The 23,128-nt window shown below is 43.7% G+C and overlaps 1 protein-coding gene across 1 annotated transcript; it reads left to right on the forward strand.

The window, feature by feature from the left end:
• Positions 1 to 20,819, forward strand: LOC100671634 (extracellular calcium-sensing receptor-like). The gene is given in 8 exon segments (XM_064293204.1): positions 1 to 260; positions 2,079 to 2,370; positions 11,501 to 12,331; positions 15,794 to 16,006; positions 17,369 to 17,492; positions 19,874 to 20,103; positions 20,105 to 20,238; positions 20,240 to 20,819. Coding segments are annotated over 8 exon segments (2,664 nt in total).
• The last annotated feature ends 2,309 nt before the right edge of the window (positions 20,820 to 23,128 follow it).

Below are 23,128 nucleotides of genomic sequence, written 5' to 3' on the forward strand. Positions count from 1 at the left end.
ATGGCGAATGCAGGTGCCACCTGCAGGTGCTACTCAGCCACCTTCTCAGGCATGTGGCTGTACTCCCTGCTCCTTGCCATCATGGAGTCCTTCTCTGGGGTGTCACTTTCTAAGCCAACAAGCTGGGGATCAGCAGGGAAGAGGCTCTGCTTTGAACAGCCTGGGGATGTGGTGGTTGGAGGCACCTTCGCCATCTTCTACTTTGATGAAGTCTCCCTGCTCAAGTTTACTTCTCCACCAGCTGCCTTGGCATCCTCAAAGTAACTGGCTGCTAGGGTAGTAGGTTGGGAGTCTCTGAAGACTGGGGGCACCTTCAGAGGTCTTTCTCTAAAACCTCAGACACTTGCTGTTTCTCAGAATCCCAACTGGATGGTCAGGGTTTATCCTGTTTGTCAGATTGCTCATCTGTCCATCCCTTGGTCCCTACCTGACCTCATCTCCTATTCTGTGTTTTCTTGCTCGTATTTGTCTCTGTTTAAACATGGGCTAATTAATTGTCACCAGTGTTGTCCCCACACTGTAGACCCAGAATGCTCTTCCCTCTTGTTCAGTGCCAGACCCTCAGTGCCTATAACAGTACCAGGCACATGGTAGTCTCCAAAAAATGTTTGTTGAGTGAACAAATCTCTTCAAGAACTAGTCAGCCCCAGGATTCCCTTCTGTCCACGGCACCCTTTTCTGTGTGGGTTTCCTGATAGTCTTTGCAGTCCTTTCTGATGATTATAAATAACGCTGGTCTGAACATTCACATAAAAGTTTCTATGTGGACATTTTTCTCCATTCCCCTAGATATATACCTAGGAATCACTGACAACATTCTGTTCTCTTCCGTCAAAAAAAAGAAAATCTGTGCTATGTTATAATTTGAAATTTCATTTGGTTTACGGATCTACGAATGGGCAGCAACTTCCCTGTAACTAGGAAAATTTCTCCCCCAAAAGACAGGCTAGGATTTTTTCGTAACAGAAAATAAGGAGAAATGAAACAGAACAAATCATTTTTATTCTTTTTCCCGTTTTACTTTGAAGTTGAAGCTGGTCATTCATTTTATGATTCTATCAAGTCAGGCAGAGGCAAAATATATGTAGCAGTTAAAACTTAAATTTATCAGAAGGAGAGTCAACTTAGAAAATTGGAGCACCTGCACAGATTAAAGATAAGTGTCAGTAAAAATGTTTTGTATATGTGATGAAGGGCAGAAGAGACAGGGTTATTGTCTGTGCGGCGTCTTTGTGAATACGTCTAAGCCCTTGTTGTTATGTGCCATCCAGTCGATTCCAACTCATAGCAATTCCATATGACAGAATAAAACTGCCCCATAGGGTTTCCTAGGCTTTGAACTTCACTGGAGCAGATCACCAGGCCTTTCTCCTGTGGAGGCACAGGGTGGGTTCCAACTGTCAATGTTTTGATTAGCAGTCGAGTGCTTAACCATTGGGCAGTCAGGGCTCCTTTGCCAAAGTCGTGTTTCCTGTTGCCTTAGTTATCTCGTGCTGCTATAACAGAAATACCACCAGTGGATGGCTTTACCAAGCAGAAGTTTATTCTCTCACAGTCTGGTAGGCTAGAAGTCTGAATTCCGGATGCCAGCCCCAGGGGAAGGCTTTCTCTCTCTCTGTTGACTCTGGAGGAAGATCCATGTCCTGGTCTAGGAGCTTCTCGGTGCAGGGACCCTGGGTCCAAAGGATACACTCTGCTCCTGGCACTACTTTTTTGGTGGTATGAGGTCCCTGTCTTTCTGTTCACTTCTGTCTTTTATATCTCAGGAGATTGACAAAAGATACAACCTAATCTTGTAGATTGAGTCCTGTCTCATTAACATAACTGCCTCTGATCCTGGGTCATTAACATCATCATAGAGGCAGGGTTTACAACACATAGGAAAATCACAACAGATGACAAAATGATAGATAATCACACAGTACTGGGAATCATGGCCTAACCAAGTCGACACACATTTTGGGGGGACACAATTCAACCCATAAGACCAGCGAATCTGAAAAAGGAAGAAAAGATTTCACATTTATCACCTCCTGCACTAGTAGCAAAAGCTGAACAGGGACGTCTCTTTCCCTCAGCCTTAACATATGGGGCTACCTGGTGTCCCAGGGCTTGGTCTTTGCCACTGAGGAGATCAACAGAGACTCCCGCCTGCTGCCCAACCTCACACTGGGCTTCTCCATCTGGAACTCCGGGGACTTGGTGTCTGGAGCCCTCCACGAGGCCATGGCCTTCCTCACGGGCCAGGAGGAACCCATCCCCAACTACACGTGTCAGGCCAGCCCTCCCCGAGTTGCCCTGGTCAGAGACACACGGTCTGCCGTGTCCATCCCCTTGGCCAGGTTGCTGGGGCTCCACAAATTCCCCCAGGTGAGTCTCCTTTGCCAAAGCCTTTTTCCCTCACTAACAATAATGATGGTAATGCCACCAGTGATGGTGATATTGAGACCCTGATTCCACAGGGCCAGGTTCCCTGGTAATACTTTGCATGCCTGACAATATTCTCACTCCTTGCCATGCCTTGTCATGAGGAAACCACAATTTCCATTGTTCCGATAAAGAAACATGTTTAGAGAAAGTGAATGGTGGGTTCAAGCTCACCCAGCCAGGAGGGGCTGGAGCCAGGATTTCAACCCAGGCAGCCGGGCTCAAGGTCAACCAGCCTCACTGTACCCTGAAGTGTTTCCCAAAGTTCAGATGTTTGGGGCCATTCCCATGATGGTTGTCTCTCCAAGTGCTACCCTTTCTCCTTGCATTCCTATGTTTTTGAGAGCTTTATTGAGATATAGTTCACAGGCCATATAATTCACCCTGTGGAAGTATAGAGCACAACGGTTTTTAGTATATTCACAGAGCTGTGCAACCATCACTACAATCTAATTCAGAACTTCCAGTACAATCTAATTCCATGTTTTCCTCGCTCCAAAAAGGAACTCTGTGCCCATTAGCTGTCATGCCCCAGTCTTCCTGACCCTCCCAACTCCCAGCAAACTACTAATCTACTTTCGGTCTATACAGATTTGCCTATTTTGAACATTTTATACCAATGCAGTAATACAGGGCCTTTAGTGTCTGGCATCCTTCACTTGGCCTAGTGTGTTCAAGTTTCCTCCATGTGGCAACATGTGTCAGTACTTCATTTCTTTTTACCAACAAATAATATTTCATTGTATGGATACACTATGTTCTATGTATACATTCATAGCCTGATTGACACATTCCAAGTTTGGGCTATTATGAACAATGCTACCATGGACATTCACGTGCAAGGTTTTTTTGAACGTGGGCTTTCTTTTCTCTTGGGTATGTGCCTAGGAGTGAAATTGCCAGGTCACATGGTAACTCTATGCTTTACCTTTTGACGAACTGCCAGATGTTTTCAAAAACAGCTGCACGACTCGAGCAATTAGAATGCAGACTGGGAAATCTGGAGGACCAGGGAATTAACACCAACATAGCTGAAAAAAAATCAGATAAAAGAATTTAAAAAAATGAAGAAACCCTAAGAATCATGTGGGACTCTGTCAAGAAAGATAACTTGCATGTGATTGGAGTCCCAGAACAGGGAGGGAGGACAGAAAACACAGAGAAAATAGTTGAAGATCTGCTGACAGAAACCTTCCCTGACATCATGAAAGACGAAAGGATATCTATCCAAGATGCTCATCGAACCCCATTTAAGATTGATCCAAAAAGAAAAACACCAAGACATATTATCATCAAACTTGCCAAAACCAAAGATAAAGAGAAAATTTTAAAAGCAGCCAGGGAGAAAAGAAAGGTCTCCTTCAAGGGAGAATCAATAAGAATAAGTTCAGACTACTCAGCAGAAACCATGCAGGCAAGAAGGCAATGGGATGACATATACAGAGCACTGAAGGAGAAAAACTGCCAGCCAAGGATCATATATCCAGCAAAACTCTCTCTGAAATATGAAGGTGAAATTAAGATATTTACAGATAAACACAAGTTTAGAGAATTTGGAAAAACCAAACTAAAGCTACAAAAAATACTAAAGGAAATTGTTTGGTCAGAAAACCAATAATATCAGATACCAGCACAACACAAGGTCACAAAACAGAACATCCTGATATCAACTCAAATAGGGAAATCACAAAAACAAATTAAGATTAATTAAAAGAAAATGCTCATAACAGGGAATCATTGAAGTCAATACATAAAAGATCACAATAATCAAAAAGAGGGACTAAATACAGGTGGCATAGAACTGCCATATGGAGAGTGATACAAGGCGATATAGGACAATACAAGTTAGGTTTTTACTTAGAAAAATAGGGGTAAATATTAAGGTAACCACAAAGAGGTATAACAACTGCATAACTCAAGATAAAAGCCAAGAAAAACATAACAACTCAACAAACATAAAGTCAAACACTATGAAAATGAGGATCTCACAATTTACTAAGAAAAACGTCTCAGCACGAAAAAGTAAGTGGAAAAATGAAATTGTCAACAACACACATAAAAAGGCATCAAAATGACAACACTAAACACTTATTTATCTATAATTATGCTGAATGTAAATGGACTAATGCACCAATAAAGAGACAGAGAGTCTCGGACTGGATAAAGAAACACGATCCGTCTGTATGCTGCCTACAAGAGACACACCTTAGACTTAGAGACACAAACAAACTAAAACTCAAAGGATGGAAAAAAATATATCAAGCGAACAATAAGCAAAAAAGAAGAGGAGTAGCAATATTAATTTCTGACAAAATGGACTTTAGACTTAAATCCACCACAAAGGATAAAGAAGGACACTACATAATGATAAAAGGGACAATTGATCAGGAAGATATAACCATATTAAATATTTATGCACCCAATGACAGGGCTGCAAGATACATAAATCAAATTTTAACAGAACTGAAAAGTGAGATAGACACCTCCACAATTATAGTAGGAGACTTCAACACACCACTTTCGGAGAAGGACAGGACATCCAGTAAGAAGCTCAGTAGAGACACGGAAGACCTAATTACAACAATCAACCAACTTGACCTCATTGACTTATACAGAACTCTCCACCCAAGTGCTGCAAAGTATACTTTTTTTCTAGCGCACATGGAACGTTCTCTAGAATAGACCACATATTAGGTCATAAAACAAACCTTTGCAGAATCCAGAACACCGAAACATTACAAAGCATCTTCTCAGACCACAAGGCAATAAAACTAGAAATCAATAACAGAAGAACTAGGGAAAAGAAATCAAATACTTGGAAAATGAACAATACCCTGCTCAAAAAAGACTGGGTTATAGAAGACATCAAGGAGGGAATAAGGAAATTCATAGAATGCAACGAGAATGAAAATACTTCCTATCAAAACCTCTGGGGCACAGCAAAAGCAGAGCTCAGAGGCCAATTTATATTGATAAATGCACACATACAAAAAGAAGAAAGAGCCAAAATCAGAGAACTGTCCCTACAACTTGAACAAATAGAAAGTGAGCAACAAAAGAATCCATCAGGCAGCAGAAGAAAACAAATAATAAAAATTAGAGCTCAACTAAATGAATTAGAGAACAGAAAAACAATTGAAAGAATTAACAAACCCAAAAGCTGGTTCTTTGAAAAAATTAACAAAATTGATAAACCATTGGCTACACTGACTAAAGAAATACAGGAAAGGAAACAAATAACCCGAATAAGAAACCACATGGGCCACATCACAACAGACCCAACTGAAATTAAAAGAATCATATCAGATTATTATGAAAAATTGTACTCTAACAAATTTGCAAACCTAGAAGAAATGTATGAATTCCTAGAAACACACTACCTACCTAAACTAACACATACAGAAGTAGAACAACTAAATAGACCCATAACAAAAGAAGAGATTGAAACGGTAATCAAAAAACTCCCAACAAAAAAAAGCCCTGGCCCGGACGGCTTCACTGCAGAGTTCTACCAAACCTTCAGAGAAGAGTTAACACCACTACTACTAAAGGTATTTCAAAGCATAGAAAATGACGGAATACCACCCAACTCAATCTATGAAGCCACCATCTCCCTGATACCAAAACCAGGTAAAGACATTACAAAAAAAGAAAATTACAGACCTATATCCCTCATGAACATAGATGCAAAAATCCTCAACAAAATTCTAGCCAATAGAATTCAACAACATATCAAAAAAATAATTCACCACGACCAAGTGGGATTTTTTATGCAAGGATAAAAAAAAAAAAAATTTTTTTTATGCAAGGCTGGTTTAATATTAGAAAAATCATTAATGTAATCCACCACATAAATAAAAGACAAAAACCACATGATTCTATCAATTGATGCCAAAAAGGCACTTGACAAAGTCCAACACCCATTTATGATAAAAACTCTCACCAAAATAGGAATTGAAGGAAAATTCCTCAACATAATAAAGGGCATCTATGCAAAGCCAACAGCCAACATCACTCTAAATGGAGAGAACCTGAAAGCATTTCCCTTGAGAACGAGAACCAGACAAGGATGCCCTTTATCACCACTCTTATTCAACATTGTGCTAGAAGTCCTAGCCAGTGCAATTAGGCTAGAAAAAGAAATAAAGGGCATCCAGATTGGCAAAGAGGAAGTAAAATTATCTCTATTTGCAGATGACATGATCTTATACACAGAAAACCCCAACGAATCCACCAGAAAACTACTGAAACTAATAGAAGAGTTTGGCAGAGTCTCAGGTTATAAGATAAACATAAAAAATCACTTGGATTCCTCTACATCAACAAAAAGAACATCGAAGAGGAAATAACCAAATCAATACCATTCAGAGTAGCCCCCAAGAAGATAAAATACTTAGGAATAAATCTTACCAAGGATGTAAAAGACCTACACAAAGAAAACTACAAAGCTCTACTACAAGAAATTCAAAAGGACATACTTAAGTGGAAAAACCTACCTTGCTCATGGATAGGAAGACTTAACATAGTAAAAATGTCTATTCTACCAAAAGCCATCTATACATACAATGCACTTCCGATCCGAATTCCAATGTCATATTTTAAGGGGATAGAGAAACAAATCACCAACTTCATATGGAAGGGAAAGAAACCTCGGATAAGCAAAGCATTACTGAAAAAGAAGAAGAAAGTGGGAGGCCTCACTCTACCTGATTTCAGAACCTGTTATACAGCCACAGTAGTCAAAACAGCCTGGTATTGGTACAAAAACAGGCACATAGACCAGTGGAACAGAATTGAGAACCCAGATATAAATCCATCCACATACGAGCAGCTGATATTTGACAAAGGCTCAGAGTCAGTTAATTGGGGAAAAGATAGTCTTTTTAACAAATGGTGCTGGCGTAACTGGATATCCATTTGCAAAAAAATGAAACAGGACCCATACCTCACACCAAGCACAAGAACTAACTCCAAGTGGATCAAAGACCTAAACATAAAGACTAAAATGATAAAGATCATGGAAGAAAAAATAGGGACAACTTTAGGAGCCCTAATACAAGGCATAAACAGAATACAAAACATTACCAGAAATGACGAAGAGAAACCAGATAACTGGGAGCTCCTAAAAATCAAACACCTATGCTCATATAAAGACTTCACCAAAAGAGTAAAAAGACCACCTACAGACTGGGAAAGAATTTTCAGCTATGACATCTCTGACCAGCGCCTGATCTCTAAAATCTATATGATTCTGTCAAAACTCAACCACAAAAAGACAAACAACCCAATCAAGAAGTGGGCAAAGGATATGAACACACACTTCACTAAAGAAGACATTCAGGCAGCTAACAGATACATAAGAAAATGCTCTCCATCATTAGCTATTAGAGAAATGCAAATTAAAACCACGACGAGATTCCATCTCACTCCAACAAGGCTGGCATTAATCCAAAAAACACAAAATAATACATGTTGGAGAGGCTGCGGAGAGATTGGAACTCTTATACACTGCTGGTGGGAATGTAAAATGGTACAACCACTTTGGAAATCTATCTGGCATTATCTTAAACAGTTAGAAATAGAACTACCCTACAACCCAGAAATCCCACTCCTCGGAATATACCCTAGAGATACAAGAGGCTTCACACAAACAGATATATGCACACCCATGTTTATTGCAGCTCTGTTCACAATAGCAAAAAGCTGGAAGCAACCAAGGTGTCCATCAACGGATGAATGGATAAATAAATTGTGGTATATTCACACAATGGAATACTACGCATGGATAAAGAACAGTGACGAATCTCTGAAACATTTCATAACATGGAGGAACCTGGAAGGCATTATGCTGAGCGAAATTAGTCAGAGGCAAAAGGACAAATATTGTATAAGACCACTATTATAAGATCTTGAGAAATAGTATAAACTGAGAAGAACACATACTTTTGTGGTTACGAGGCGGGGAGAGAGGGAGGGTGGGAGAGGGTTTTTTACTGATTAATTAGTAGATAAGAACTGCTTTAGGTGAAAGGAAGGACAATACTCAATACATGGAAGGTCAGCTCAACTGGACTGGACCAAAAGCAAAGAAGTTTCCGGGATAAAATGAATGCTTCAAAGGTCAGCGGAGCAAGGGCGGGGGTTTGGGGACCATGGTTTAAGGGGACTTCTAAGTCAATTGGCAAAATAATTCTATTATGAAAACATTCTGCATCCCACTTTGAAATGTGGCATCTGGGGTCTTAAATGCTAACAAGCGGCCATCTAAGATGCATCAATTGGTCTCGACGCACCTGGAGCAAAGGAGAATGAAGAACACCAAGGTCACAGGACAACTAAGAGCCCAAGAGACAGAAAGGGCCACATGAACCAGAGACCTACATCATCCTGAGACCAGAAGAACTAGTTGGTGCCCGGCCACAATTGACGACTGCCCTGACAGGGAGCGCAACAGAGAACCCCTGAGGGAGCAGGAGATCAGTGGGATGCAGACCCCAAATTCTTATAAAAAGACCATACTTAATGGTCTGACTGAGACTAGAGGAATCCCGGCGGTCATGGTCCCCAAACCTTCTGTTGGCAGAGGACAGGAACCATCCCCGAAGACAACTCATCAGACATGAAAGGGACTGGACAGTGGGTAGGTGAGAGATGCTGATGAAGAGTGAGCTAATTATATCAAGTGGTCACTTGAGACTGTGTTGGCATCTCCTGTCTGGAGGGGGGATGGGAGGATAGAGAGAGTTGGAAGCTGGCAAAATTGTCACGAAAGGAGAGACTGGAAGGACTGACTCATTAGGGGGAGAGCAAGTGGGAGTACGGAGTAAGGTGTATATAAACTTACATGTGACAGACTGACTTGATTTGTAAATGTTCACTTGAAGCTCAATAAAAGTTAATAAAAAAAAAAAAAAAAACAGCTGCACCATTTACATTCCCACCAGCATGTATATAAGAGTTCCAGTGCATGAGAGTTTCTATTTAAATCCTTTTTTTTTAAACTTGAAGTTATATTGTTACAAAGGAATCATTGTGTCTAAGTGGTTAATGGGCCATTGATTATCACTCACCGCACATACAAGAAAACCTTAGAATAAGTGCAATGAGCACAAAGCTGGGCTGTGAAATTGGAGCTATATCCCTTTTTTCTGGGTCTGAACTCTCGGCTTTTCATCACAAGGGAAAGCAGTAAGAGCTTACACCCCTTGGCTCTTTTCTGCAAGCTGAGCATTACTCTAAGCACGGTACATCCATTAGCTCATCACATTCTTATAAGAACCCTATAAAGTAGATGTGCGATCATTTCCATTTTACTGATGGGTTGTTTTGGGGCTTAACCAGCCCGTGACACACGCAAGAGCAAGTTAGGCCACCTGGGCATCTTGGTGGAGCCTCCATAACTATCAGAGCAACAGTTTCAAAAATTTGAAAATATAATCTCATGCAAGGAGAGAATGCACACATGCCAAAAGTTTCTCAATCTCATTAGTGAGGGAACAATAGGATGGTGAAGTAGGTTAAAACATCAGTATTTTTTAATGTTACCTACATGATTCCCTTGTGTCTCTAGTGGAGTGGGACCTCGCTAATCAAAGTGCAGACCAAGGTCCAGAAGTACAGGTGTCACCTGGGAGAAGGTTGGAAACCAAGACTCCGGGGCCACACCAGCCACCTCATGAATCAGCATCAGCACTTTAAAAAGGTCTCAGGGGATCTATGACCACATTAACTTTGAAAGCAATTTGGTGGTGGTGGTAGTTGTGGTTCAGTATTGACTCCAACTCATGGTGACCCCATGTGTGCAGAGTAGAACTGCTCCATAGTGTTTTCAATGCTGTCACCTTTTGAAAGCAGATCTCCAGGCCTTCCTTCTGAGGAGCCTGTAGATGGGTTTGAACCATCAACTTCTGGATTAGTAATTCAGGGCTCCACCATTTGTACCACCCACGGCCTGCAAAGGCTCTTTGGACTATGCAATATAACGAAAAAATAATCAAACCAAACCTGTTGCTGTCTAGTTAATTCCAATTCATGGTGGCCCAATATGTAAAAGAGTAGAACTTCTCCATAGGGTTTTCTTGGCTATAATCTTTACAAAACCAGATCACCAGACCTTTCTTCTGAGGCACTGCTGGGTGGGTTTGAACTGCCAACCTTTAGGTTAGTAGCCAAGCACAGCTGTTTGCACTACTCAGGGAGCTGGCAATATAACAGCAACTGCTAATGTTTCTTGAGAGATGATCATGTATCAGGCTCTGTTCCAATAGGGTGACTGTCTTAGTCATCTAGTGCTGCTATAACAGAAATACCACAAATCGGTGGCTTTAACAAACAGAAATTAATTTTCTCACAGTATAGAAGGCTAGAAGTCCGAATTCAGGGTGCTGGCTCTAGGGGAAGGCTTTCCCTCACTGTCAGCCCCTGAGGAAGATCTTTGTCTCTTCTGAGCTTCTGTTCCTGGGCAGTCTGCATGTGGCTTGGCATCTGTCTTCCCCCATCACTACTTTTTACATGCTTGTGTAATCTCTTTTATATCCCAAGAGATCGACTCAAGATACACACTACTCTAATCCTGCCTTATTAACATAACATTACCCATTCTCAAATAAGGTTATAACCACAGGCATAGAAAATCAAAACCAAACTCATTGCTGTCAAGTCGATTCCACCTGAGAGTAGAACTGCCCCATAGGGTTTCCAAGGAGTGGCTGGTGGATTCAAACTGCCAACCTTTGGTTAGCAGGCAAACTCTTAACCACTGCACCACCGGGGCTCCGCCACAGGCATAGAGGTTAGGAATGTCAATACATATTCTGGGGAACACAATTCAATCCATAACAGTGACCAATCATCCCCATTGCCCAGGACTGAGGGTGTTCTTGGGATTCAGTACTCTCAGTGCTAAAGCAAGGAAAGTCCCAGGCAAAGTGGGAAGAGTTGTCCCCTAGCTCTGTTCTTGCTACCTTCCTTCTCTCATTTAAACCAGACAATTAAACCATGATTCAGCTTCCACTCCAGGGTCCATCCTCATACTCACCTCTTATCCTTATTGCCTGGGCCCCTTCCTACCCAGGTCAGCTACGCTTCCACTCTGGCTGGCCTCAGCGACAAGACCCAGTTCCCGTCCTTCATGCGGACAGTGGCCAGTGACCTCACGAGCTCCCACATGGTGGCCCAGCTGGTGCTCCACTTCGGACACTCCTGAGTGGGCATTCTGGCCCAGGATGATAACTATGGCCAGCAGGGCAGTGCTCTAGCGACCCAGGAACTGGTTCAGGCCCACGTATGTATTGAGTTCAACCTCCATGTCCCTTCCCAAGAGTCCCTGGAGAAGACCCGTGCCATCGTCCACAGAATGAAAGCCTGCACTGCAAAGGCCATTCTGGTCTTCCTGAGTAATAAAAATTTCCAACTTGTTCTGCAGGGGCTGTTGGGAAGTGGGGTTGTGGGCCGGATATGGGTCAGCCAGGACACACTGCACAGCATGCTGGCCCTGGCAATCCCAGGCATCTCCCAGGTCCTACAGAGCTCCTTCGGCCTTAAGCTGCTGCACCACCGCCAGGTCCCCGGCTTCCTGGAATTCCTCGCTCACCTACACCCTGCCTGGACACCAGAAGACATACTCACCCAGAGGTTCTGGGAGGTCACCTTTGGATGGACATGGCCCTACAGGAGCCCAGGGCCAGCAGAGAACAGTACAGCTGCAGGAGGGGTCCGATTCTGCTCAGGGAATGAGAGTCTAACAGGCCACAAGTACCCTTTCCAGAATGTGAGTAACTTGCACCCCACATACCCAGCAGTCTACTGTGTTGCCCACGCTCTGCAGGACCTGATCACCTGTGAGCATGATGATGGGCGATGTGTAGACTCTCGACGCTTTCAGCCCTGGCAGTAAGAGGGAAAAGTGTGGATGATTCAGGGAAGAGCAAGGGAGTGGGCGCTCCCTCTGTACCAGACACAGAGGTAGAACACAGATAGGGCTCTTCATCGAGAATACTTTATGTTTACAGCTGAGAGGCATGTTAGAAAGAGCGCAGGAGGAGGAGTCCACTCTAACTGTATGACCTCAGACAAGTCACTTCTATTTACAGTTATTTTATTTAGCAAAGACAGGGTGCCCAGTTAAACCTGAATTTCAGATAAATAGCAAATAATTTTTGATATGTCTGCCACAAATTTGAATTTCAGATAAACAGTGGATAATTTTTTAGTGTAACCCACTGCCATCAAGTCAATTCTGACTCATCACAACCCCATAGGGTTTCCAAAGCTGTAAATCTTTATGGACGACGACTACCACATCTTTCTATCTCGGAGCCACTGGTGGTTTCAAACCACTGACTCTTGGTTACCAGTCAATCGCTTTAACCATTGCACCACCAGGGCTTCCTAAATTTTGGGTATAAAGCCATCCCAAATTTGAATTTCAAATAAATGTTGTTGTTACGTGCCATCAAGTCACTTCTCACTCACAGTAACCCTGTGTACAGCAGAACGAAATACTGCCCAGCCGTGCATCATCCCTGTGTCAATCCATCTTGTTGAGCTTCTTCCTCTTTTTCACAGACCCTCTACATTGTTGTTTTTAGGAGCGGTTGAGTCAGTTCTGACTCACAGCAACCCCATAGGACAGAGTAGAACTGCCCCAAAAGGTTGCCAAGAAGCAACTGGTGGATTTGCACTGCTGACCTTCTGGTGAGCAGCAAAGCTCTTAACCACTACACCAATAGGGCATAATGTCCTTCTCCAGGCACAGGGTTTTTTCCAGGTACTAGTCCCTCCTGAACATGTCCAAAGTATGTGAGATAAAGTCTGACATTCCTTGCTTCTAAGGAGCGTTCTGGCTGTACTTCTTCCTAGACAGAATTCTTCCTTCTTCTGGCAGTCCATGGTATATTCAATATTCCTCACCAACACCATCATTCAAAGGCCTCAGTTCTTCTTTGGTCTTCCTTATTCACTGTCCAGCTTTCACATGCATAGGAGGCCATGGAAAATGCCATAGCTCGAGTCAGGCACACCTTAGTCCTTAAAGTGACATCTTTGCTTTTTAACACTTTAAACAGATCTTTTGCAGTAGATTTGCCCTGTCCAATGCCAATGCGTAGTTTGATTTTTTTGACTGCTGTTTCCATGGCCACTGATTCTGGATCCAAGTAAAATAAAATCCTTGACTACTTGAATCTCTTCTCTGTTTATCATGATGTTGTGCATTGGTCCAGTTGAGAGGATTTTCGTTTTCTTTATGTTGAGGTGTAATCCATACCGAAGGCTGTAGTCTTTAATCCTCTTCAGTAAGTGCTTCAAGTCCTTTTCACTTTCAGCAAGCAACGTTGTGTCATCTACATATCACAGGTTATTAATGAGTCTTCCTCTGATCCTGATGCCCAGTTCTTTTTCATACAGTCCTGTCTCTCAGTTTATTTGCTTTGCTCAGCACACAGATCAAATAAGTATCGTGAAAGGATTCAATTCTGATGCACATCTTTCCTTGGTCTGTTCGAATGACCACCTCTTCGTCTGTGAACAAGTTTCACATGAGCATAATTAAGTATTCTGAAATTCCCGCTCTTCACAATGTTATCCTTAATTTGTTATGATCTGCACAGTAGAATCCCTTTGCATAGTCAGTAAAATATAGGTAAACATTTTTCTGGTATTCTCTTCTTTCAACGAGGATCCATCTGACATCAGCAATGATATTCTTCCTTCCACGTTCTCTTCTGAATCCAGGCTGACTTTCTGGCAATTCTTTGTCGATGTACTGCTGCAACCACTTTTGAATGATCTTCAGGAAAAGTTTACTAATGTGTGATATTAATGATATTGTTTGATAATTTCCACATTCTGTTGGATCACCTTTCTTAGGAATGGGCACAAATATGGATCTCTTCCAGTCAGTTTGCCAGGTAGCTGTCTTTCAAATTTTCAGCATAGACAATAGATGAGTAACACCTCCAGCGTTTCATCCGTTTGTTGAGACGTCTCAGTTGGTATTCCATCAATTCCTGGAGCCTTGTTTTTCACCAGTGCTTTCAGTGCAGCCTGGATTTCTTCCTTCAGTACCATTGGTTCTTGATCACATGCTGCCTCCTGAAATGGTTGAAAGTTGACCAATTCTTTTTGGTACAGTGGCTCTGTGTATCCCGTCCATCTTCTTTTGATGCTTCCTGGATCATTTAATAATTTCCCCATAGAATTCTTCAATATTGCAACTCAAGGCTTGAATTTTTTTCTTCAGTCCTTTCAGCTTGAAAATGCTGAGTGTGTCATTCCCTTTTGGTTTTCCAACTCCAGAACTTTGCACATTTTCTTATAATACTTTGCCTTCTCTAGCTGAACTTTGAAATCTTCTGTTCAGCTCTTTTACTTCATCATTTCTTCCAATCACTTTAGCTACTCCATGTTAAGGAGCAAGTTTCAGAGTCTTTTCTGACATCCATTTTGGTCTTTTCTTTCTTTCCTGTCTTTTTAATGGTCTCTTGCTTTCTTCATTAATGATCTCCTTGATGTCATTCCACAACTCATCTGGTCTTCGGTCATTAGTGTTCAATGCATGAAATTTATTCTTCAGATGGTCTCTGAATTCAGGTGGGGTATACTCAGTGTCGTCTTTTGGCTCTCATGGACTCGTTTTGATTTTCTTCAGCTTCAACTTGGACTTGCATTTGAGCAATTGATGATCTCTTCTGCAGTTTTCGCCTTCCCGTGTTCTGACTGATGATATTGAGCTTTTCTGTTGTCTCTTTTCCACGGATGTATGTGATTTAATTTCTGTGTATTCCATTTGGCAAGGTCCATGTGTGTAGTCGCCATTTATGCTGTTGAAAAAAGGTATTTGCAAAGACGAAGTTGTTGGTCTGGCAAAATTCTATCATTCAATCTCTGGGGTCATTTCTATCACCAAGGCCATATTTTCCAACTACTGATCAGATAAATAGTGAACACTTTTTTTGAATATGTGTCCAAAATTTTAATTTCAAATAAACTACAAATAACTTTTTACTATAAGAATATCCAAAGCATTGCATAGGCTATATGTACACCTAAAAAAAAATTAATTTATTTGACATTCAAATTTAACTGGGCATCACTTTTTCCATTAAAAAATATAAAACGCTCTACTTTACCACTGTCTTGATACAAAACAGATATAATCCCAGCTAGATTCATTAACATACATTCAAATATACTACTTTATTCATTTTTTCTTCTGCTTATAAAAGAAGTTAAAAAAAATTTTTTTTCATGGGCCCCCTAAAGTATTCATTTTCATGGGCCCTGAGTCTCCTGTGCCTTAAGCCATTTTGGACAGACCCCAGGGGCAGCCTCAGCCCATCAATGACATCATCTTTCCTTCCTTCAGATTCTGCATCACCTCAGGAAGGTGCATTTCAAGACCCCTGATGGGAAAGATATCATTTTTGATGCCAATGGAGATATAGTTACAGAATTTGACATTCTCCAAGGGCAGAAAACCCCTGAGGACTTATTCCACTTTGTCCACATCGGCACCACTGACCATAGATCCTCTTCAGGGGACAGAGTGACCATCCACTGGACAAAGGAAGAGCCGCAGGTGAGTCACCTGGGTGCATGGGTGACCCCAGTCCTGGGGTATTAGAATCAGAGAGGAACTCAGAGGCCAATGGTCCAAGCCCCTCTTGAACTGATGAAAAGGGTGGGGCTCTAAATTGGGCCACTCGTACCTCAGCCATTCTATTGAGCCTCTAGACCTTCCCTGAGGGGAGAAAAGGCATTTACTCACTATCAGAAATGAAACTGTCAGGGCCACAGAAATGGAAGTAGAGTCTGCACTGGGAGTTACCACTACAGCATTTTTCTTCACGTTCATATTCAAAGACCTGTTGAGTGAGGAGGTGACGATTTACCAGGGAGGACAGTATTACACTTCACCAAATGTGTTCCCACAGAGCACCTTGTAGGTGGGCAGGACAGGTGTTTTCATTTTATTTATTAACAAATGTAGTTGCAGTCTTGGAACATCTTTGTCCAGCTTTCCATTCTGGCTCAGAGGAACCCCTACACTGCCCTATGGCCACCTGAATAGAGGTTCAGGCTCCTCCACAGCAACTGTGCCTTCCTGTGTTCCGGGAGGTACCTATAGTTGTGTTGGCCTTTAGAGTCTGGCTCCTGTCTCTGGACTCCTCAAATCCAGGGCACACAGACCAAGCTTTCAGGGGATCCTTTTGAAGTCCCTTTCAATTAGATTGAACTGGGGAGGGCACTCTGCTCTCCTCTGCGGGTAGAGGAAACCCAGCCTCCCACACTTCTCTCAAAGGCATTCTCGTCCCCAGGCTCCCTCTCCATGACTGCCTAGAGGTGGGAGGTGGGCTGAGGAAGGCAAAAACATCCCTTTGCAACTCCTGCAAGACAGGAGGGTTTACAACAGGGGTATGAAAGTAGCAACCCTTGCAGGTCTCAATGTAGGAGCCTCAGAGAGACAGGACAAGTACTCTTTGACGCCATGTTACTAAGCTTTCCCACACCCAGTGAGGGGCTGAGGGGAGCCAAGAAGACTGGGGGAGCCAGGCGGTGTCCTCCCAAGGCTTATCTCTTTTATACTTGTGTGGAAGGAGCCCTAGTGGCAATATGGTTAAATGCTCAACTGCTAACCAAAAGTTTGGCTGTTGGAGCCAACCCAAGGGCTCCATAAACATTACAACCAGGAAATCCTGTCGGGAAGTTCTACTCTGTCACTTGGGCTTGCCCTAAGTCAGAATTGACTCAACAGCCCGCAACAACAACAACATACTTCTGTTGGTCATATCCATTCTTTCTCCTCTGATATCACTGAGATTGTTTCCCAAAGAGGCCTCCTCTTCCTGTGTGTGGAAGCAAACTGGCACGACCACTCTGGGTCAGGACGGACTGTGTTCCAGCTTGGTCACTGGTGACGCCTCTGCTTCTCTGTCCTCAGGTCCCTTGCTCTGTTTGCAGCACCAGTTGCACTCCAGACTTCAGCCAGATCCCCCAACAGGGTGCCCCCAACTCTTGTTTCGAGTGCAGACCCTGCCCCGAGGGGCAATTTGCAAACCAGACAGGTGAGGGCTCCTAGAGTCTGAATCTCAGAGGCCATCAAAGGCACCCCGAGCATCTCAAAATCCCAATCCAGGGGGTCACTGTGGCCTCAGGGCTTCAGGTGTGGGACCTGACATAGAGCTGAAGGGGGCTGGCCAGGAAGTCATTCTAAGAATTGCGCTTAGGCAAACTTCTGTTTTGTTTTTAAATTTTTGTGAAAATAATCAAGCCAAAACTTTTGCTGGCACAACTTCCACATTTGCAATTTAATGACTTTCATTACATTTTTCTTGTTGTCCCACATTATCACCGTCTTTTTCCAAATATTTCTGCCACCAGTGACATAAATTCAATGCCTCTAATCAAAAGCTTCCCCTTTACCCCTCCTTCCCACCCCTTGGCAACCAGTAGTAATCTTTGGTTTCTATATATTTTCTTTTGTCCTGTGAGATTATACAGCAATTTTTTTTTCGATTGGTTTATTTCACTCAGCATGATGTTTTTAAGGTTCATCCATGTTGTGCCATTCATCAGAACTTCATTTCTCTTTATGGCTGAGTAGTATTCCATTGCCTGAATATGCTACATTGTTTATCCTTTCATCCACTAATGAACATTTTCTTTTTTTCTGCCCATCTATGGATTGAATTGTGACTCCCAAAAATATGTGTATTAATCCTAACCTATATGCCTATAGTTATAATCCCGTTTGGGAATGGGTTTTCTTTGTTATGTTAATGAGGCGGGATTAGTGTAGGGTGTGTCTTGAGTCAATCCCTTTTGAGATATAAAAGATTAAACAAGCAAGTGAGCAAGCAGAGATGGGGCAAGGTACAGGCCAAGCCACAGGGAGATCGCCAAGCAACCAGGAAACAGAAGCTAAAGAGACAAGAACCTTTTCCCAGAGCCAACAGAGAGAGAAAACCTTCCCCTAGAGCCAGTGCTCTGAATTTGCTTTTCTAGCTTCCTGAACTGAGAAAATAAATTTCTGTTTGTTAAAGCCATCCACTTGTGGTATTTCTGTTGTACCAGCACTAGAGAACGAAGACATGCCCATTCCACTTTTAAGGGCTCATGTGATTACTCTGGGCCACGCAGGTTATCCAGGGTATATCCAATTTTAAGTTCTGCTCATTAGCAACCTTAATTCTATCTGCCATATCCCTTTTGCCATGTAACATAACATGTTCACAGGTTCCAGGAACTAGGACACAGACATCTTTGGGAGCCATTATTCAGCATAGCACAGTCCCTATCTTCACCAGTCCTGAAGTTGTTAGGATTTTTCATTTCAGTCTTTTCTGTCAGGAGTGTGGTGGTATCTCTTGTAATCCAAAAAACGAAGGGTGACAGAATTGGTGAGATTTTCTAATAAGAATAGCTACTACTACTATTTGGGAAAATTAGCCATTAAAATGAAAAGCACACAAAGGACAAATATTGCATGATCTCACTTGTATGAAACAAGCAAATACATAGAAAAAAGCAAAGATTATTGTTGGTTACCAAAGGTGAGAGGGAGGATGTGATGGTTAAGATTGTGTGTCAGCTTGGCTGGGCCATGAATCTCAGTGCTTATACGTGATCACTGCCATGATGGGATCTGCTATGAGTAGCCAATCAGTTGAAAGGGAGTTTCCTTGGGCATATGGCCTGTATCTGAATATATACAGACGCTCTGGGCTTTTTCCTCGCTCTGGATCTTGCAGTTGGCCCCAGTTCATCCGACCTCTGCTTCTTGGGACTTGAGCTAGTAGCTTACCTGCTGAACTTTGGATTCATTGATCTTCACAGCCTATGAGCAAGAGCCCTGCTCTCCAACCTGCCGATCTTGGGTTCACTAGCTCCTGCAGCTACATGCATTAGGAGAAGCCTCTATCCTGATCCACAGACTTGGGATGTTCTAGCTTGTACAACCTCATAGCCTGTTTCCTTGATATAAATCTCTCTCTATGTATATGTTTACACACATTACTGGTTTTGCTTCTCTTGAGAACTCGGCTTAAGACAAACGGGAAAGGTATAGTTTTTGATTAGCGGGTATTGAGTTTATGTTAATGATGGTGGGATGATTTGGAAAAAGATAGCACTACTTGAAGAATATAATCAATGTTGCTGAACTGTACAGGTAGAAATCACTGAGGTGGCATATGTCTTGTTATGTGTATTTTCATCAAAATGAAATTTAAAAAATAATAATAACATAAAATCATGTATACAGGGACACACATATTTCCTCATGCCTCAGGCTCTAGTGTGGCCCATTCAGCTCTGGTAGCTACTAACAACTCATAAATAATACAAATGCAATGTTCATGAGACTGCTGCCACATAGGGCTCCTCCCTCCATGTAGCTGATGGTATTAAGATCACATTATAGAGGTGGGTTCTGTGTCTCCAATAGACATGAAGTGGTGTCTTCTCTGCCCTATGGACCAGTACTCCAGCCATGCCAGAGACCACTGCCTCCCCAGGACTGAGAATTTCCTGGCCTTTGATGAGCCCCTGAGGCTCATGCTGACCTCAGCAGCACTCACACTAGCTACCCTGGCATTGTTGGTCCTGGTGGTATTCCTGAAATACCAGGACACACCTGTCGTCAGGGCCAACAACAGGGCTCTCAGCTACACGCTCCCTGGCCTCTCTTGCTCTTTGTGCCATCTGCCCCTTGCTCTTCCTTGGCCGTCCCACCGTTGCCACCTGCCTCCTCCGCCAGACCACTTTTGCCGTCGTGTTCACCATGGCCGTCTCTTCCGTCCTGGCTAAAACTCACTGTGGCCCTGGCCTTCAGGGTCACCAGGCCAGGGGGCAGGGTGTGGGTGTGCCTGGGACCTGGCATTTCCACCTCTGTCATCCTTGTAGCCTCCTTGGTCCAAGTAATTCTCTGTGGGATCTGGCTGGGTACCTCCCCACCATTCCCGCACAGGGACATGGCCTCCGAGCCCAGCCACGTCATTGTCCAGTGCCATGAGGGCTCCAGAGCCGCCTTCTCCTATGTGCTGGGCTACTTGGGCCTCCTGGCTGGGGGCACCTTCTCAGTGGCCTTCTTTGCCAGGGATCTTCCTGATGCCTTCAACAAGACCAAGTTCCTCACCTTCAGCATGCTGCTCTTTTGCAGCATCTGGGTGGCCTTCCTGCCCCTCTACCACAGTGCCCACGGCAAGGCCACCGTGGCTGTGGAGATTTTCTCCATCCTGGCCTCCACCGCGGGGCTGCTGTGCGGTACCTTCCTGCCCAAGTGCTACATCATCCTGCTGAGGCCTGAGTGGAACACCCCGGCCCACCTGAGGAATAGATTCTAGGCTCGGCAGGACAGGCAGAGTGAGGAGCTCCATGGCAGGAGTCTTTAAGGCCATTGCCACAAGGTCTCAAAGCCAGTCCTGGCTGAAGACATTAGGGCCACAGAGTCTGGGCTCATTGTTTTCCTACGGATTCAAAGGGGCTTCAAAGACAGAACAAGAGAGAAATAAAGCAGTTTCAGCAAAACAATAACGAATGTTAGATCAAGATGGGGAGTACAAGATAGTCATTGACTGTTTTTATGTATTGTTGAAGCTTTTCACAATTAAAAAAATTTGAAAAATGCTTATTTATTAGGCTATAATTAAATAAATAAATTAAACCTTGATAATAACAGGTTTTTGTGAAAATGTGTAAAATTTGGAACCCCAATCCATGGAGAGTAGAAATATAAAATAGTGCAGCCACTTTGGAAAACATTCTGGCAATCCCTCACAAATTAAACATAGAATTACCATAAAAAAAACCCGTCGCAGTCGAATTGATTCCAACTCCATCATGACCCTGTTTGACAGAGTAGAACTGCTCCATAGGGTTTCCAAGGGTATAACCTTTACAGAAGCAGAGTGCCACATCTCTCTCCTATAGAGTGGTTGGTGGGTTCCAACTGGCGACCTTTCATTTAGCACCTAAGCTCTTAAGCACTGTATCACCAGGCTCCAGAATTACCATAAAACCAAAAACCAAACCTGTTGCTGTCGAGTCGATTCCAACTCATAGCAGAGACAAGAGTAGAACAAGACAGAGTAGAACTGCCCCATATGGTTTCCAAGGAGCGCCAGGTGGATTTGAACTGTTGACCTTTTGGTAGCAGCTGTAGCTCTTAACTGCTAAGCCACCAGGGTTTCCAGAATTACCATATGGTCCATAAATTCCACTTTTAGGTATACACTGGAGAGAAATTCAAACCTATGGGCTCAAACATAACAGTGATTGAAAGGATGGTGCAGAGCCAGGCAGCGTTTCATTCTGTTGTACACAGGGTCACTATGAATCTGAACCCACTCCACCGCACCTACCAACAGCAACATGTCCCAAATATGCTGTTGGAACATTCTTATACTAAAATATACTATTAGTACTTAACTTAGTATTCAGTATAACCAAAGAAGTAAAGCAGAGGGAGCTAAAGCTGTCATTGGGACTGTGCAGCACAGGAAGTCCCATCCTCCACCCAATTCTTGCTGCGCTCCCAGAAAAGCCTGGACAGTTGCCATGGTGACCAAATCCCAATTCCAGGGTAATGCTAAGAAATCTCTGGAGCGAGACGACCTAATTCAGGCAGCTTTTATTGGTTGGGGCAGCTGTGTTTGTCATGATCCCACCCCCACTAGGGTATCCCGGGGCTCCTGGGTGGGGCGGTGGGCCAGTGCTCCCCAACAGGCCGAAGGCAACAGCCCATGGAGCGCGGGGTTCCGGAAGTCGCAGTCCATCAGGCAGCTACCGGGTGATTGCACATGCCAAGGTGGCGCCGTGACTGAGGGCCCAAGCAGACCCTGCGTGCGCTTTAGTCTGTCCGCAGTCAGTACTTCTGGCAGTCAGTGCGCCTGTTGGCCTGGCAGTTCCAGGGAGGAACCCAGGGGCGGATGACGGGCGTCACGTCGGCAAGGGCGGTCTGGGGCTCACGGTAGAGAACGCGTGTGGAGATGAATAAGGCCCTGGGCCGTGGTCGCTGCCCGAGGCTGGCGGCGCCCGGGTCGGCATCCCGAGGTCCTTCGCGGGACCCTGAGGGGAGAGAGGAGTTCCTGACATGGGACCCTGACGGATGCGGGGAGTCTTAAAGTACAGGGAGTGCTGAGGTCGATGTTGGGAGTGGGCCGAGGGCCATTTGGCAACCCCCCACCGGCTTGAGGTAGAAAGCCCCCGCTGGTCTGTCCGTTCAGATCCCTCTCCAACCGGCCCCAGCAGCCCTTCTCCCACCCGCTCTGCAGCCCCTGGGCCCACTCGCCCATCTCCCACCTCCCCAACTCATTTATCTGTCGCTTCCTTAGTGAGCAAACCCTGCTCAATCCTTTTCTCCCACAAACCTCCACTCCCCCATTCTTCCCCCACACTCATTTATTTATTCAACGACTATCTCTTGATCATCTATTAGGTGGTTTGGCTGTCAGTTACCAAGCCCTCAGGGGTCCCCCTTTCCTTCATAGAACTTGAGGTCTCTGCCACAGACCCTAGTGCCTACTCCAGGTAGACCAGCCCTTCCACCTAGCTTTGAGCCCTTTACATGACATTCAACCAAAAAACCAAACCAAACTAATTACTGTTGAGTCGATTCTGACTTATAGCAACCCTATAGGACAAAGTAGAGCTACCCCATAAAGTTTCCAAGGAATGCCTGGTGGATTCCAACGGCTGACCA

Source organism: Loxodonta africana, chromosome 11 (genome assembly GCF_030014295.1).
Source record: "Loxodonta africana isolate mLoxAfr1 chromosome 11, mLoxAfr1.hap2, whole genome shotgun sequence".
Classification (NCBI taxonomy): Eukaryota; Metazoa; Chordata; class Mammalia; order Proboscidea; family Elephantidae; genus Loxodonta; species Loxodonta africana.